This window comes from Zootoca vivipara, chromosome Z1 (genome assembly GCF_965207765.1).
Source record: "Zootoca vivipara chromosome Z1, rZooViv2.hap1.1, whole genome shotgun sequence".
In the NCBI taxonomy this organism is placed as follows: domain Eukaryota; kingdom Metazoa; phylum Chordata; class Lepidosauria; order Squamata; family Lacertidae; genus Zootoca; species Zootoca vivipara.
In genome coordinates, this window is record NC_142583.1 from 68,389,549 (window position 1) to 68,406,905 (window position 17,357).

At 42.7% G+C, this 17,357-nt stretch overlaps 1 protein-coding gene across 3 annotated transcripts in view; it reads right to left on the minus strand.

The window, feature by feature from the left end:
* Positions 1–17,357, minus strand: part of CTNNA2 (catenin alpha 2) — a 512,597-nt gene that overhangs the window by 362,881 nt on the left and 132,359 nt on the right. For all 3 annotated transcript variants that reach the window (XM_035103046.3, XM_088660663.1, XM_035103044.3), the window contains exons 5-6: positions 14,859–14,978; positions 12,216–12,482 (exon numbers count right to left, since the gene is read on the minus strand). In XM_035103046.3, coding sequence (XP_034958937.1) covers positions 12,216–12,482; positions 14,859–14,978 — 387 coding nt within the window. The remainder of the gene's footprint in view (positions 1–12,215; positions 12,483–14,858; positions 14,979–17,357) is intronic.

Genomic DNA, 17,357 nt, shown 5'->3' on the forward strand with positions numbered 1-17,357 from the left:
TCTTTTACCTTCTTGGATCATTCTCTTGATTTAGCCATATTTCTAACATGCAGCCAAATATGACATTCAGCAAACCCCTAGCCAGTTCAGGTATTTCATGTGTTCCAGCTCAAGCACACCTGGTGCAACTAAAGAATCCATTTATTAGTTGCATCTGGTGTGCTTGAGACAACACTTGTTGTATTGTGATGTTGTGAGGGATTCTATTCAGGGGGTTGAATAATAAGACTGGAAAAGCCTGTATAAGCTGCAATTTCAGCTGAATTTGGGGAGACCACTTGAAGCATTGAAGCATTGTTGTGTTGCACTACTTCAATTGTTTTAGTTTGATTTGTTCATTGCAAACAGCTGAAAGTTTGTAAATTTAGATAATAAACCTGACTTGCAATGGGTGTGTGTGTGTGAATAATTTCGATTGCAACTGTATGTAAAGCCTTGCAATTTCAGCTCCCTTGGCTTTCCAGTTTTACTTTAAATAACAATCACAAGGCAGAGAAGATTACAATATTCTTTGTAGAATGTGCACAGATGGAATATAGTAAGCAAGGCCTGTGGGGGGGGGGTATTGATCCAAAAGCTCAATTGGCCTCAGCACTTAGGATTTCATGAAATGCTGCATCCATGGGCAGATGCAGTCAGTTACAAAAAAATGCCTAAGTGAATGAGCAATAGAAAAACACACATAAACAGGAAATTAAATCATTTTTACTTAAATACAGTGTCTTTGGCATTAATTTGCAGGTGTTAAATTTTGAAATTGGCAGTGTTCCTTCAATATGTTTAAAATATGGACCTTTAAATCACCTCACATTGACAAGTCTGACAACAGACTGTTTGTTTGGTAATGAAAGGTGCTGTAATGACTGGATTCGCGACACTGAGATCCAAGAATAACCATTTGTGGTTTTAATTCAGCTGTCACAAAAAACTAGTGTAGATTAGGAAGCTGTCAGAAGGTGATAAAACAAGGCTCGCTGATGGCTTTGTACCCTTTCCATATATCTCAGATCAATGACCATTAAAAACAAAAACAAAAACAAAACAGAAACTGGGGGGAAGGGATTGAGCAACCCAAAAACACAAGAACAGCAGGCTGGATCAGTCCAATGGAACATCTAGTTCAGCATCATCTTCTCACTGTGGCCAATCAGATGCCCATGGAAGATTGGTAAGCAGGATGTGTGCACAAGAGCACCTCCAATTCCCAGAAACTGACATTCAGAGGCACAATGCCTCTGAAACAGAGGTGGCGCATAGTCATTGTAGCTAGTTGCCATTGTGTCAGGAAGGGCTCCGAAGAGGAGAGATGGCAGGCTGGGGGAAAACAGAGGCTTCCTCCCTTTCCATACTGAGAGTGATGCAAGCCCCTTCTGTCCTGGAGTGCCGGTTGTAAATTCCCAAGATAGGGTAGGTCAGACAGAGGCAGGTTCAGAGGAACTGCAGCCTTAGAGACAGCTACAGGGAGGGATGGGCAAACTGCCCCCGAGTCCCCACAGACACGAAGAAGGAGTAGGGTCCAGGCTTGGCGTCAGTCCAATGGGAGGAGGAGCGGCTGATGGAGGATATCCTGTTGGCGGAGCACCCCCCCCCCCTTTAGTGAGCTCAACATCGTCCTCAGTAGATGATTGAGCTGTGAGCTGGGACTGAAACTACTGTGTAATTATTAATAAATCTAAGTGCAATTAAACAGCCAACTTGCTGTGTTCTTGGTGTAAGAGGGACATCTGTAATCCTGACACATTGATAGCCTTTCCCTCCATGAATTTGGCCAGTCCTCTTTAAAGCCCCACAAGTTAGTGACCATCACTGCCTCCTGGGGGAGTGGGTTCCGCAGTTTAAAAAGCTGGGTGGGTGGCAAGATTGATTACTGGAATGCAACTGTATCCAAGACCTGTGCTCCTGCCATAGGGTTTCTAGAGCCATCATCCCCTCTTCTTCTTCTTCTTCTTCTTCTTCTTCTTCTTCTTCTTCTTCTTCTTCTTCTTCTTCTTCTTCTTCTTCTTCTTCTTCTGTATTTTAGTCGTTTTAGTTGTGTCCGACTCTTCATGACCCCATGGACCAGAACATGCCAGGCACTCCTGTCTGTCTTCCACTGCCTCCCGCAGTTTGGTCAGACTCATGTTGGTAGCTTTGAGAACACTGTCCAACCATCTTGTCCTCTGTCATCCCCTCCATCTTTCCCAACATCAGGGTCTTTTCCAGGGAGTCTTCTCTTCTCTTCTCTTCTCTTCTCTTCTCTTCTCTTCTCATGAGGTACCCAAAGTATTGGAGCCTCAGCTTCAGGATCTGTCCTTCCAGTGAGCACTCAGGGCTGATTTCCTTTCTGCTGTAATTTGCAAAAACTGAGGGTAGGAGAGGTGACAGCATTTGGGAGTCCCATCAATGCCACAGCAGCAACTGGGGCAACTTACACATTTGGGTTGGACAAGACTCCCTAGATTGAGGGTATCCATTTGGATGCCCTCCAGAAGTTGTGGATTGCAACTCCAAACAGCCCTGACTACTGTTAACACAGGCTGGGTCTGATGGGAACTGTAGTGCAAAAAAGGCAACCAAAATGGTTATTTGTCCTACAGAGAAAGACCTGGCTGGAAATGAATCCAGGAAAATAATAATTATAACACAACACCCACCCCTGTCTCTGTTTCAAAGTTCTACCACAGTAATACCTGTAGGGCTGTGAATTCTTTCCATTCCTCTGTATCATAAGAATTGTTTATATTCAGTTATTACTGTCCTTCTTTAAAGGAGTTAGCCAGAATGTTAACTAAACCTATTGAATGAATTGCCTGAGTCATTTGCCAGAAAGGGACTGATTCCGCTTAGATAAAGCTTGGCCATATCATGAACTATACATGAAAGCATTCGTCTTCAAATGTGAAATACAATTACCACAAGAAACTCACTGCACGGAGCATTTCATGAATTTTAACTTTTAACTTGGGGGAAAATGTTCCATGCAATGCCCACTAGATGTCTCTATCACACAACAAAAATTATAACAGATAGCAAATTCCCATTGCTGAATTGGTGAAAGAGACAGGGCAAGGAGTCTCTCTCTCTCTCTCTCTCTCTCTCTCTCTCTCTCTCTCTCTCTCTCTCTCACACACACACACACACACACACACACACAGAGAGAGAGAGAGAGAGAGAGAGAGAGAGAGAGAGAGAGAGAGAGAAACTATAAATTACACAAAGTAGCTGTAAGGGGGAGAGAGTACAGAATACCTCCCCCTATAATCAAGAGTAGCTCCTCACAGAGTAGCGAAGGAAACACAGACTCGGGGGAGGAAAGTCAGGACACAGAGAGAGAGAGTGCCCGGGCTCAGGCAGGATGAAAGAGCCCAGACTCCACAGACGGGAGGAGAGAGAAGGGGACAAGGGGGAGAGGGAAAACATGGAACACAGACCCTTTCCTCCGGTTCCGGAATTACGAAGAAGACGAAAGGGGAGGAGATTCAGTGTCCCGCACCTTTTATGTTGGGGGCGTTCGCGCCAAGGGGCACTTCCTGATTCTGCATCGGAGTAAGGAGACATGTTTCTGCACCTGCTTCACTGTACATATCAGCACCAATAAACACATTATGAAAAAGTGACCTGAGGAGCGTCATTACTTTAGAGTAGTCGCAAGAAACCCCTGACAGTAGCTATTATCAGATTTTTGTTTTGTTTTATTTTTAAAGAAAACAGAAGTTGAGAATTTCACTGGAGGAATAGAGGGGCAAATGCTATTTACCCCTTTTCTGCCTGCATCTCCCCTCCCCTCCCTATGTGTGTGTGTGTGTGTGCGCGCGCGCACATACACACACACACACACACACACACACACACACACACACACACACACATACTATGGAGAACTGAGTCCCTCCTAGCAAAAGACGTGGGGGAGGGATTTTGACAAGAAAAGGAACTGGAAGCAAAATGCTTAAGCATTTTGACTTTGTTGACCCTTCATTGACTGCATTTATCAATATCTTCACCCTCTAACAACAGAAGCACAACAGTTCAGCCAGGCTGATATTGGGTGGGGGGGATACAAAAGGTTTTTAAAAAGAGAGGAGGAAAGCCAATGTGAGCACAGGTCACAAAGAGGCCTAAATTATTGAAGAGTTTTCTCCTGTTTCCAGCTGTATTTTCCTAGAACGATTGACTGACAGTTTTCCTGCTGCTGCTTCTGCTTCTGTAATTATAGTGGCAATTATAGTGCATTTGTGCATCAATTTACACACAGGGGGTATTTTCCATGTCCAAAGTATATGGCACGAGTGTACTTTGTAAAAGGATGCAAAAAAAGGGTTCTTTCTCTGCATTACCACAGCTTTGCCTCCAGGCTTATGCCTGCTCTTTGTTCCTGTATCTATTTCTTTGCCATTGGCACTGTCAACACAGCATTGTTGAAAACAGTTGCTTTTATTCTGTTGCTTCCTCTGTTACTGGGTAATTCTAGAATCACATTAGCAAAGAGGTTCCCATGATTTTCTGTTGTTGTTGCTTCTTTACTATACTTTTCCCTGTGTTTACCATTCTAAACTTTCATGCCTCAGTTTGCATTTTAAAATACAAACACAATAGATCTGTTTATCAGTTATGCCAGAAGTCATTTGATATCCAGCAGTCCATGTGACACCTCTGTGCTCAGTGCTGCCATCCAGCTGCCCAGCCTTCTGTTTTATACACCTATTTTAATCATGATGCTAAGAGTTCATATTGCAATAGTCTCCTTTCTACATCCTGTCAAATAAATAAGGTAAGTTAGAGTAAATGGAACTTCCAGCTTTAGAGGTAGTTGATCTCTGAATGCCAGGGACTGGGGACCAATGGCAGCTTGGCTGATTTGCTGCAGGCATCTGGCTAGTCTCCTGTTAGAATCGGGATTCTGGATTAAGTTTACAAAGATATATAAAAGAGGATTTTTATGAGGTTATTTAACTTATATGCAGAATTCATCATGCGAAAGGCTGGACTAGATGAATCCCAAGCCGGAATTAAGATTGCCGGAAGAAATATCAACAACCTCAGGTATGCAGATGACACAACCTTGATGGCAGAAAGCGAGGAGGAATTAAAGAACCTTTTAATGAGGGTGAAAGAGGAGAGCGCAAAATATGGTCTGAAGCTCAACATCAAAAAAAACCAAGATCATGGCCACTGGTCCCATCACCTCCTGGCAAATAGAAGGGGAAGAAATGGAGGCAGTGAGAGATTTTAATTTCTTGGGCTCCTTGATCACTGCAGATGGTGCCAGCAGTCACGAAATTAAAAGACGCCTGCTTCTCGGGAGAAAAGCAATGACAAACCTAGACAGCATCTTAAAAAGCAGAGACATCACCTTGCCTACAAAGGTCCGTATAGTTAAAGCTATGGTTTTCCCAGTAGTGATGTATGGAAGTGAGAGCTGGACCATAAAGAAGGCTGATCACCAAAGAATTGATGCTTTTGAATTATGGTGCTGGAGGAGACTCTTGAGAGTCCCATGGACTGCAAGAAGATCAAACCTCTCCATTCTGAAGGAAATCAACCCTGGGTGCTCACTGGAAGGACAGATCGTGAAGCTGAGGCTCCAATACTTTGGCCACCTCCTGAGAAGAGAAGAATCCTTGGAAAAGACCCTGATGTTGGGAAAGATTGAGGGCACTACCCTGTTTCTCATATTTTAAGACATACCCATAAAATAAGCCATAGCAGGATTTTAAGCATTCAAGGAATATAAGCCATACCCCGAAAATAAGACATAGTGATAGGCGCAGCAGCAATGCCAGCCATGGCAGGAGGAAAAAAATAAGACATCCCTTGAAAATAAGCCATAGTGGTTTTTTTTGAGGAAAAAATAAATATAAGACATGTCTTATAATATGAGAAACACGGTAGGAGAAGGGGACGACAGAGGACGAGATGGTTGGACAGTGTTCTCGAAGCTACGAACATGAGTTTGACCAAACTGCGGGAGGCAGTGCAAGACAGGAGTGCTTGGCGTGCTATGGTCCATGGGTTCACAAAGTCGGACACGACTAAACGACTAAACAACAACAAGGAAGAGGAAGGTTATGTGGTTCAATAGTAAACAGAAAGGTTCCTGCAGTGCCTGTTATGAGAGGTACCATCAATTGATCGAAAATGATCAACTGGCTTTGTTTCAAGCATTCATGGTTTTGCTTTTGTGAATGTGCATTCTTGAAATGCCACTTGCTTTTTTTTTCTCCCGCAGAAGAAAAAAAAATGTTACATTTACATTATGTAAAGGTCACATTTACATGATCAATGTGATACCCTTTAGGTATACTTCACTCTCCTAGTTTCAAGAGTCAGGATATTCTATTATCTTCTGTAATTTGCACTGCAACTTTATTCACTCAGTCATTAAAGGCATTTACACCCTACTCTTGAACAGGAAGACTCCCACAGTGGCTTATGAATCAATAAAAACCAAGTCAGTTCCTACCCTCAGGCTTGCAATCTAAAAATACATGACAGAAAATGAAATGTAGGGTGAGGGTAGAGGAAAGAAGGGAAGCAAACTCAGGTACCAAACCTTCCCCTTAACCTTCCAAGGTTCTTACATATGACCAGCTTGTATGAAAATGGACAGTTCGCAATTTAAAAACAATTAGGTCTTGGTAGCCCCTGGGGAATAAATGGAGGCAGTGAGAGATTTTACTTTCTTGGGCTCCTTGATCACTGCAGATGGTGACAGCAGTCACGAAATTAAAAGACGCCTGCTTCTTGGGAGAAAAGCAATGACAAACCTAGACAATATCTTAAAAAGCAGAGACATCACCTTGCCGACAAAGGTCCGTATAGTTAAAGCTATGGTTTTCCCAGTAGTGATGTATGGAAGTGAGAGCTGGACCATAAAGAAGGCTGATCGCCGAAGAATTGATGCTTTTGAATTCTGGTGCTGGAGGAGACTCTTGAGAGTCCTATGGACTGCAAGAAGATCAAACCTATCCATTCTTAAGGAAATCAGCCCTGAGTGCTCACTGGAAGGACAGATCGTGAAGCTGAGGCTCCATTACTTTGGCCACCTCATGAGAAGAGAAGACTCCCTGGGAAAGACCCTGATGTTGGGAAAGATTGAGGGCACTAGGAGAAGGGGACGACAGAGGACGAGATGGTTGGACAGTGTTCTCGAAGCTACGAACATGAGTTTGACCAAACTGTGGGAGGCAGTGCAAGACAGGAGTGCCTGGCGTGCTATGGTCCATGGGGTCACGAAGAGTCGGACACGACTAAACGACTAAACCACAACAGCCCCTGAAGTGGGGAAAAACATGATAACCTAACCCTCCCAATCAGAGTTGTTGGCCTTTCAGTAGGGGAGGAGAACCTGTCCCACTTCATATGGTGTTGAACTCGAATCTCCCATCAGCCCTGAACAACATGGCCAATGGTCAGGGGTGATAGGACCACTGGCGCAGGAATAGGGGGGCGGAGGGGCACCCTGCCCAGGTGTCATGCATGACTGGCATGTCGGCGATTTCCCCAGGGGGCAATTTTGTCAACCCCCAGCCGATCTCCGACATGTCGATCCACTCGGGAGGGGGGGCACACGAGGCTCGCGGTGGCAGTCCACGCGTGAGGATTGCTGCAGTGGCGGCCCTGTGGGCAGGTCACTCCACACCAGGTACTGGAGGAACAAGCTACACCCCTGGATAGGACTTGTAATTGCAACAACCTTTGGATGATCACAACTTAACCCACCCCTGCCTCACAGCAGGTACAGGGAATCTCCAGCCCACAAGCCAAAGCAGGCTCACCAGCTGTCAAAATTTGGCCTATGAGGCAGTCTCCCCCCCCCTTCCAAGCCACCTATAATATCAGGTGTGGAGCAGATAAAGGTACAATTGCAAGAGAAAGGGAATATTTAAAGTGTGTTCCCAATTGTTTGTTGGCAAGCAGAGCTTGTATTTGGCTCCCGTTAAAATTTGGTGCCAAATGCAAGCCCTGCTAGGACTGCTTCAATGGGAACTTCTGAGTGGACCTCATCCCTGCTGAAAACAGATTGCAAGTTGACACTAAATTCAAGTTAAGCACCGAGTGCAAGGCCCACGAAAATCAGGTCCACTCAGGGTCTCCTGATCAGAGCTCCTGCGTGAAACCAATATCTGCCCAAAGCAGTGTTTGCAAGTTGGCACTGTGTTTAAAGGAAGAAAAGAATAACTGAGCATGCAGAGTGTGCTTCTGAATTTCCTTGACCTGACCTCAAGTGATTGACAAAGTGTTTCATGGTTGATGGGATGTATCCATTTCACCATCCCCTGGCCCAGCTGGTGAGAGCAACAGCGGGTGGAGATGTGTGATCCTTGCTTTCTGCTTCTTGTCTAACTCACAAACTACTCAATCAATTACAGTAATTAGGACAGTTCCACTGAGACCAAATAAGGGATTTAAAGTAATCAGCTTTTGAGCTCCTGCCAAAACCAGCCACCTAGTCTGAGGAATTCTAAAAAGCACAGGTGCAAAACAGCACACATGTGTCAAAACTCACTTTGTTTTCAAGCGCAATCAAAGTCATAATTTATGGGGAAGGGGAGTTGGATTGGTCTAATGGCTTGAGAGAACTGCTGGTTTTATTTATATTCTGGGTTTTTTAAGTGATTTTTAACTTTGCCTTTTTTTAAAAAAAAACTTTTTTTGACAACTGCAAGGCATATTTTATATTATCTGTAAACTGCTTAGAGGTTTAGACTGAAGCAGTATGCAAATTATGTGAAATAAAAATAAATTGGCTAGCTGCTAAACCCACTGTATCTCATTAAAGTGTTTCTTTCTTTTTCCAAGGTAGCATGGAACTTGTTCCCTAGTACCTATATACTCAAATCATTAAATGCATCTTCTACATTTTTGTGTCCTAGAATAAAGTAGCTAGCAGAATATGTGTTACTCTAGATTAGAAGAAGTACAGTAACTGCCACAATCTAACCTCAACTTTTAAGGTGCACTTTAAGTAGTTAAATACTGAATGCTATTCAGTATGTTAAATACTGAATGCAGGATAAAAGGAAAGAGGTGTATATAGGGTTGCCAGACTCAATAGAGGACAGGACTTCTGTGCCTTTAATTGCCCTGCTCTCTTTTGAGTCTGGAAACCTTAAAGAGAAACCAGCAGACCCTTTGTTTAATTTCCAAGGTTTCCAGACTCAAAAGAGAGCAGGGCAATTAAAGGCACAGAAGTCCTGTCCTCTATTGAGTCTGGCAACCCTAGGTGTATAAGTTTTTTAAAAGATTGAAAATACAAAGTTTCACGTAATGGATTTCTAAGTTTTGGTATATGCACAAATGATCCTTCCAGACAAATAAATTACTTTTCTGGCTACTACACAAAACAACAATTACTCTGCAGAAATATCCAGATAGCAGTTTTGGGGTTTCTGAGATGCAAACAATCAAAGTTAAAATACATGCCAGACCTCATTTTGTAAAGTGTAATTGATGGTTCAGTTCTTTAAAAGCCTACTTTCCAGGATGGCCTGCTGCTTTCTAATATTTTCCCTGTCATCAGAAGTTCCAGTCCTGTCTTATTTAAAATATTCCCATTACTTTATTCTAGAAGATTTATTTTGACCTTCATCTGAAATCTGTGTAATGCAATGTTCACATTATACTGGTCTGTTTGATAGCTTTAACATATACATGCAAGAACCAAGAACAATTTCAGAAATGTAGGCAGCAGCTGAAGCTATAAAAGGATGATGTTTATGTTTCAAGGGAAAACAAGGCTTATTTTTGAAGGCCATATATATTAACCTCACGAAATATCACATGCACCTGAAGAACAAAAAAGTGCAAAGGAAGCAAGTCACTCACACATAAACTGGAAATATTGTCATATTAATAATGCACAATCACTTCCCCTTTTTAAACAACTTACAAATTATACTAGAGAGATAAAATGACATTTCTCAAGCCCATCAAAAAGTGTGAAAAAATTACCTGTAGTTAGAAGGATGCAAGTAAAATACAGCAATGTAGAGTATCTGCTGGAAGCTCTGCATAGTGTCCTCCATCCTATTTGTTACTGTGTTTATTATGATGCAACACAATGTCCCCTGTTGGTGTTCAGTGCAGTCCTTTCTGGATGGCATTGACTAGCATTAGCTTGAAGCTGCCAAGCATCAGGTGATTTTAGTGAGCTTAAAATGTGCAGTGCATATTACCATGTGGGAAATGGGGAGGGAATGAATTTTCTGCCAGTTCCAGAACATGATCAGACTAAAAGTAGCATATATTTGGGAAATTCCTCTCATCACTGTAGGCATTTTGTATAACGTGTATATTAGCCTAAACATACGAGACTATAGGACCGTGTGTTACAGTCTCTACCTGCTCTGCTGTCTGCCACAGCAGAGCAGGTAGAGACTGTAACACACGGTCCTATAGTCTCGTATGGCAGAAAGCGAGGAGGAATTAAAGAACCTTTTAATGAGGGTGAAAGAGGAGAGCGCAAAATATGGTCTGAAGCTCAACATCAAAAAAACCAAGATCATGGCCACTGGTCCCATCACCTCCTGGCAAATAGAAGGGGAAGAAATGGAGGCAGTGAGAGATTTTACTTTCTTGGGCTCCTTGATCACTGCAGATGGTGACAGCAGTCACGAAATTAAAAGACGCCTGCTTCTTGGGAGAAAAGCAATGACAAACCTAGACAGCATCTTAAAAAGCAGAGACATCACCTTGCCGACAAAGGTCCGTATAGTTAAAGCTATGGTTTTCCCAGTAGTGATGTATGGAAGTGAGAGTTGGACCATAAAGAAGGCTGATCGCCGAAGAATTGATGCTTTTGAATTATGGTGCTGGAGGAGACTCTTGAGAGTCCCATGGACTGCAAGAAGATCAAACCTATCCATTCTTAAGGAAATCAGCCCTGAGTGCTCCCTGGAAGGACAGATCGTGAAGCTGAGGCTCCAATACTTTGGCCACCTCATGAGAAGAGAAGAATCCTTGGAAAAGACCCTGATGTTGGGAAAGATTGAGGGCACTAGGAGAAGGGGACGACAGAGGACAAGATGGTTGGACAGTGTTCTCGAAGCTACGAACATGAGTTTGACCAAACTGCGGGAGGCAGTGCGAGACAGGAGTGCCTGGCGTGCTATGGTCCATGGGGTCACGAAGAGTCGGACACGACTAAACGACTAAACAACAACAACAACCTGCTCTGCTGTTGGTTTCTAATTAAGTTATGCAAAGCCACCATTGATGGCAAGTAAATTCATCACACATTTGCTGCAGGAACCCTCAATGGAACCCTCAGTTGGTCAAGGCTTATGATACACTGGCAGGAAAAGCCAGAAAGAGTTTCATACTACAGTACTTATCTAGCTATACTCTAATTTATAGGCTGCCTTTTTGAGAATAGCCCACAAGAGGCAACATAAGTAAAAGACACAATTCATTGCAATGCAATACAAAACCAAACCAAAAAGCTAACAATTTATTTACGTAATTCCAAAAAAATTAATTGTAATGAAAATAAATCCTGGCAGATAAAAGTAATACACACTTAAACACCTCTACAAATTAAAACCATACAGTAAGGCCTAAATTAACGAAAATGTGGGACAAATGAAATTTGTTTTTAAAACCACCTGCACTTCCATGGGGAGGGAGTTCCACAATCTGGGGACTCCTAAAGGAAAAACTGTATCTCTCATGCACAGAAACTAAATGAATTGTAAAAGTGTGTGCCTACAAGGAAAATCTTAGTGCCAGGTAGGTTTGTAGGAGATCTTTCAGATAACATGTTCCCAATAGTATAGTGCTTTGCATCAGGGTCAGACCTAATATTAGGCTGAGTGAGGCACCTGCCTTGGGTAGCAGATGCTGGAGGCAGGAAGTGGCAGCAAGTTACTCAAGGACATAGCTGTATATACCAAAGTGGTCCATTCCGTCCCTCCTCAGCTAATGTGCTACACTAAGATGTGATAAAGGTGCAGTGCCATCACCAGCACTAAAGGAAGAGTAAACTGTTGGTCCAGTTGGTTAGGTATATGGAAAGAAGAGAAGACATCTTCTTATTCTGTGCCAGAAGACACAGAATGTTTGAGGCCAGTCCTGCATACTGTTTTTCACTGTGTTGTATTAATTCCAACTTTAGCCTTCACTCCTAGAAATCATTGCAATGTGAAAGTAAACACCCCCTCTTTCTTTTCATGCACGCTGGGGGGAAAAACCACACACACACACACACACACACACACACACACACACACACTTACATCAAACTCATTCAGTGCTGCAGCGAGTTCCCCAATGCCAGTGTGTCCCTTGTTTTCATCAGTTGGTGAGGTGGCCTGAGCAGCATTTGAGATGCCAGCAATAGCTTCTTGGACTTGCTTAAAGACGTAATCCCGGTTAGCTCTGGTTGCTGCTACGTCAGGGTGACGGAGGAAAGCTTGAGAAGCAGTATAAAGCATGGTGGCATTCTTCTTCAGGGCACCACGAGCAGCAGCCATTTCATCCCGACAGTGGGGATCCTTGAGTTCCTGTTGCAAAATATACAGACATACATATATAAGCATAGGGTTTTTTCCCCTAACCAATGGTTTGGAGGAAATGTTAAAAGTCTGGTTTGGACCCTCTGCTTTCTCCAAGGAGCTCAGAGAGCATACATAACACCTTAGTTCTCTTCTTCAAGAGCCCTAAAACCATCTTCTATGGACATATGAGGGGGTCCTGGCAGTCTTACATCCTAACAGGAACTGTAGCTGCATCAACTGTATGAGCCAAGACCTCCATAACAGGACTGCTGACAAGGTCCACGCAATTGCAGCTGCTCAAAAAAGGACAGTCTTGATCATGCAGGTGGCAGCAGCAAAAGGGCAGAGAATTGAGGGGGGGGGTAGATACCAGGTTTCCACACAATTCCTATCCTGCAAGTTCCAACAGGTCATCATTAGGGACTTTTGAACATATGAACCAGGGCTATGATTTGGATAGATGTGTCCAAAGTGTGTGCTCTATGAAAGGACTATGAGAGACTTTTGATGGAATTGAAAAGGCGAGTGATGTGGAGGTTGAAGCAAGGCTTCAGAATTAATCGTGTGCACAATTAAAATCTTGGGCAGCATGACAAGCAAAATTGACTAGATAGGCTACTTATTTTTATACCCAGAGGCTCTTTAGGAACAATGGGGATATAACTGCAGATCATTTCATATTATTACTTTTGAACCACTCTCTTTTTTGCCTTCATTAATGGGAAGAATAAGCCAAAGAGTCATCTTTTTAAACCATCCCAAGATTAACAGTAGGGACCCAGGTGGCACTGTGGTTAAACCACTGAGCCTAGGGCTTGCTGATCAGAAGGTTGGCGGTTCGAATCCCTGTGACGGGGTGAGCTCCCGTTGCTTGGTCCCAGCTCCTGCCAACCTAGCAGTTCAAAAGCACGTCAAAATGCAAGTAGATAAATAGGAACCGCTACAGCGGGAAGGTAAATGGCGTTTCCATGTGCTGCTCTGGTTTGCCAGAAGCGGCTTTGTCATGCTGGCCACATGACCTGGAAGCTATACGCCGGCTCCCTCGGCCAATAATGCGAGATGAGCGTGCAACCCCAGAATCGGTCACAACTGGACCTAATGGTCAGGGGTCCCTTTACCTTTACCTTTAAGATTAACAGTAGTGCCTTTTATACAAAAAAATAAATAAAGAAAGAAAGAAAAAGATTTTCTGTACTCAAAACTTTAAAATATGGGTTAAACTTGGCCTAATTTTCAGCCCTCTTTTCCCATTGAAGCACTGCATGGCCCATTTGGGAAGGAAGCACATCATGATTAGGGTTCTTAAAAGGAGGACGTTCTGCATTGCATTTTAAAAAATACACACACTTCCCCGCCCCCGCCCCTGCCCAGTAGCAGCCTGATTCATTCAGTCTGGTTTGAATCAGCTTCAGATGAAATCTTTCAGCTGAGAACCAGTATAACAAGATGACCTATTAGGGGTTTGCTTTTATCACACATCTGCATGTAAAGCATAATAAAATCCTCATTACTACTGCACAGGAAGTAATTACTCATCCCAACGTAGTTTGGTTATCTATAAGGGGTCACTGGTACCCTGACCTCTTCCAGAAATTACGCTAAAGATGACTCCAAATAGAAGGCGAAGAGAGAAGGCACAGAAGCATATCCACAATCACAGCGGGATTTTTATCTAACGTTGAGACTTAAGTTCATAATTCCCAGGCTCAGAAGAAGTATAGGCATCTCCCCACTTATGGGTGTTCGATTCATGTGTGACGGCATATAAGGATGCTGCCTTCTACTGAATCAGACCTGTGGCCCATTTAGCTCAGTTCTGTCTACAATGGCAGTAGAACTCCAGAGTCTCAGGTAAGGGCCTCTCCTTAGCCCTATCTGCAGATGTCAGGGATTGAACAAGGGAGTTTTTTCATGCACCACAGCTTCTCTGCCACTGAGCTATGGCATTTCCCCAAATGTGCCTTAGGATTGGTGACCCCACCATCCCTCCAGTGACCTAACTGGAAATGCAATGGGATTTCTGAATCTGGAATTAGGCTCAAGGTAGACCCATCATATGATACAAGGAAGTTTCCTATGAGTATAGCTCCTCATGCTGTGCCACTCTACAAGATTTATTCTATATACTGTTGCAATTATATCCCACTTTTCCTCCTAGGAGCTCAAGATGGCATACATGGTTATTTTTGGAGTTGCTTTTCAGGGGGCTGAAGAGGCTGCAATGGGAAAGGATAACATCAGGAACCCCAGATTACAGGGGCTCTTTGGAGCCGCACCCCCTTTCCCGGTCTCTGAAACTGATAAAAGATCTATAATCTTTGCATACTATGTTGAAATAGTACTGTTTTCTTTTCTTCATTTACTGTTTTTAATTATATCCACCTGTTGTCTTCTAGCAGCTACATAGTTAAGCTTCACCATCTCTTTCCCAAATTCTTTGAAGCGGTTTGCAAGGTCTTGCTCATTTGTGGCATTCTTCACGGCTTCCAATGCTTCTTCTACCTATAAGGGAGAAAAATATGACAGAAGGTTAAATTCCTGCCAGCTGATTTTCAGATATTATTTATAGCCTAATAGCTGCTTCACACATTACAGATTTGGCACATATATGCCTATATCCTGCATCACAAGAAGCAAACAGATTTTCATGTAAAATTTGATTAAAGGTTAAATACCTGCAAACATAGATACAGTGTGGATTTCATATGGAAAATATTGCATGGTTCTTTGGATTTATGCATTAGCATGCACCTGCTTGTAACCCATAACACAGACATCCACAACCAGTTGGCCTTTAGGCTTTTGGGAATACAACTTTTCACATCCCTGGCTATTGGCCATGCTACCTGGGGCTGATGGGAGTGGGACTTCAAATCAACAGGAAGGGACCAGGTTGGAGGTGTCTGTCATGATGTATGAAGCAGATATCCTTGTGTGTTTCGCATGTACACTTCAAACAGTTGGGAAAGCAGATGACCGGGAAACATGCAGTGCTGAAACTATTTATGATATGCCATATGCTGTATAATCCACCCATTTCCCGCAACAAAAGAACAGCTGAAAATAAAGAATGGCAGCAGTGCAATCAGGATGATTTTGAACCTTCCATTTTTAACATGTGTGCTTCCACTCAATCTGTTGCAAAACTATTGGCAGAAAAGAACATACACCCATAGTTGTTCTTTGTTGCCAGACGAAAAGAGCAACTCTGAAGTTTTCATCACATTACTAATCCCCAATCCCCAACCCCTCAAAAAGAACCCTAAATTGCCATACTACTTCAGGATTGTTCATGTAAAAGTTTGTCATTGTGGTGATTATGAAAAAGGATATCCAAATATGTATTCAGTCAGCTTGAAAAAATGGTTCTGCCTATTGGAGGGAAATCAAGTTGATAAACACAATATATATGGTCTACACAATTCTTGTAAGATTAATCTAGGAGGGATGCAAAGCAGGTTTGGTCACCTTAATTTCAGTCAAGCTATGCAAAACTTTTACAGTGTTGTTCATCTCTGTCTCTTGCCTCTCTCATACTACAGGTGTCGTAACATTTCATACAGAAGGTTATTCAAAAAGGATTGCCTTCTATCTGGACTAATGTAATGCACTGTAATGTAAGGTTGCCCTTGAAAATTGTCCAGAGACCGCATCTAATGCAGAATGCAGTTGCTAACCTGGTAAGTGGAGTGGTCTGATGGGACCATGGACCACTAGTCCTGTAAGCAGTGCACAAGCTGCCAGTGAGCTACCAGCCCCAAGATGTTAGTACTAGCATATACCGGTAGCTAAATGGCTTGGGATCTAAGTACCTAAATGTGCACCTTACCCAATACCAACATCTTGAACACTATGATTTGCCTGTGATGCCTTGTTGGTGGTACCTCCACTGGGGCTGCCCAGTTGGGTGTTGATCTGTGGCAGTTCCCTATTTGCAGAATGCCCTCCAAAGTGAGGTGCACTGTCTCCCTCATTATTGACTTCCAGGGTAAATTTAATAGCATTTCTGTTTACCCAGATATTTGATGGCTGGAATATACTGTTCCTGGCAATCCTGAAATCATTGGCCGAAAGAATTTGTTTCTTTTTAACTGTTTTTATAATGTTTTTGGTTTCAGGAAATTTTTAATGATATTGTTATTGATGTGTTTCCTGCCCTGGGTTCATTTGAGCCAAAGGATGGAATATAATTGAAATACTAATAGTAGGAAGAAGGAGACATGGGAAGAACTGGACAATGTTTTAAGGAAAACAAATGGCATTAGATCAGATTTTCTAACTTCTTGGCTGGTAACCTACATTATTTAGGTAACCTGGAATTAAGCCATTTGTGAAAATGCAAGCATCATAGTAGAAGATATAAATGAGCAGTCACAAAGAACATCCAGGTACAGCCTTTTTAACAGGAATAGCCACTTTCAACTCAAACTGGCATACAAACACCAGATGAATATCTGTAATAGTGGAGGAAGTGATGATTCACTGGGGAATTTTGCTTTCATTTATGTGCAAGGAGATAGTGTGATTTGTGCTTTTAAAAAAATATATATTTTCACACTGTGATGCAGAATGTCGGGTCATGGACCTGTGCTGAAAAATGAGATTTGTCTTTAAGTATCTACACAGCCAGCCTGTTTGCAACTGGGCCAAATTTAAGGCACTGAGTTATATAACACACTTGAAGTCCTAGGGCCCAAGTATCTGAAGGACTGTCTGCCTTGTTACCTGCCATCTTGTGCCTTAAATGAGCAGCAGTGGCATGCTAATAGATTAGGCCAATGTAAAAGACTGATTGCTGCAGGTTTCTCAGAATTTCTGATTCATTTAGTGTGTCAAAGGGCAGAATAACAAGCTGACAAAGTAAGGGGTATGCGGCACTGA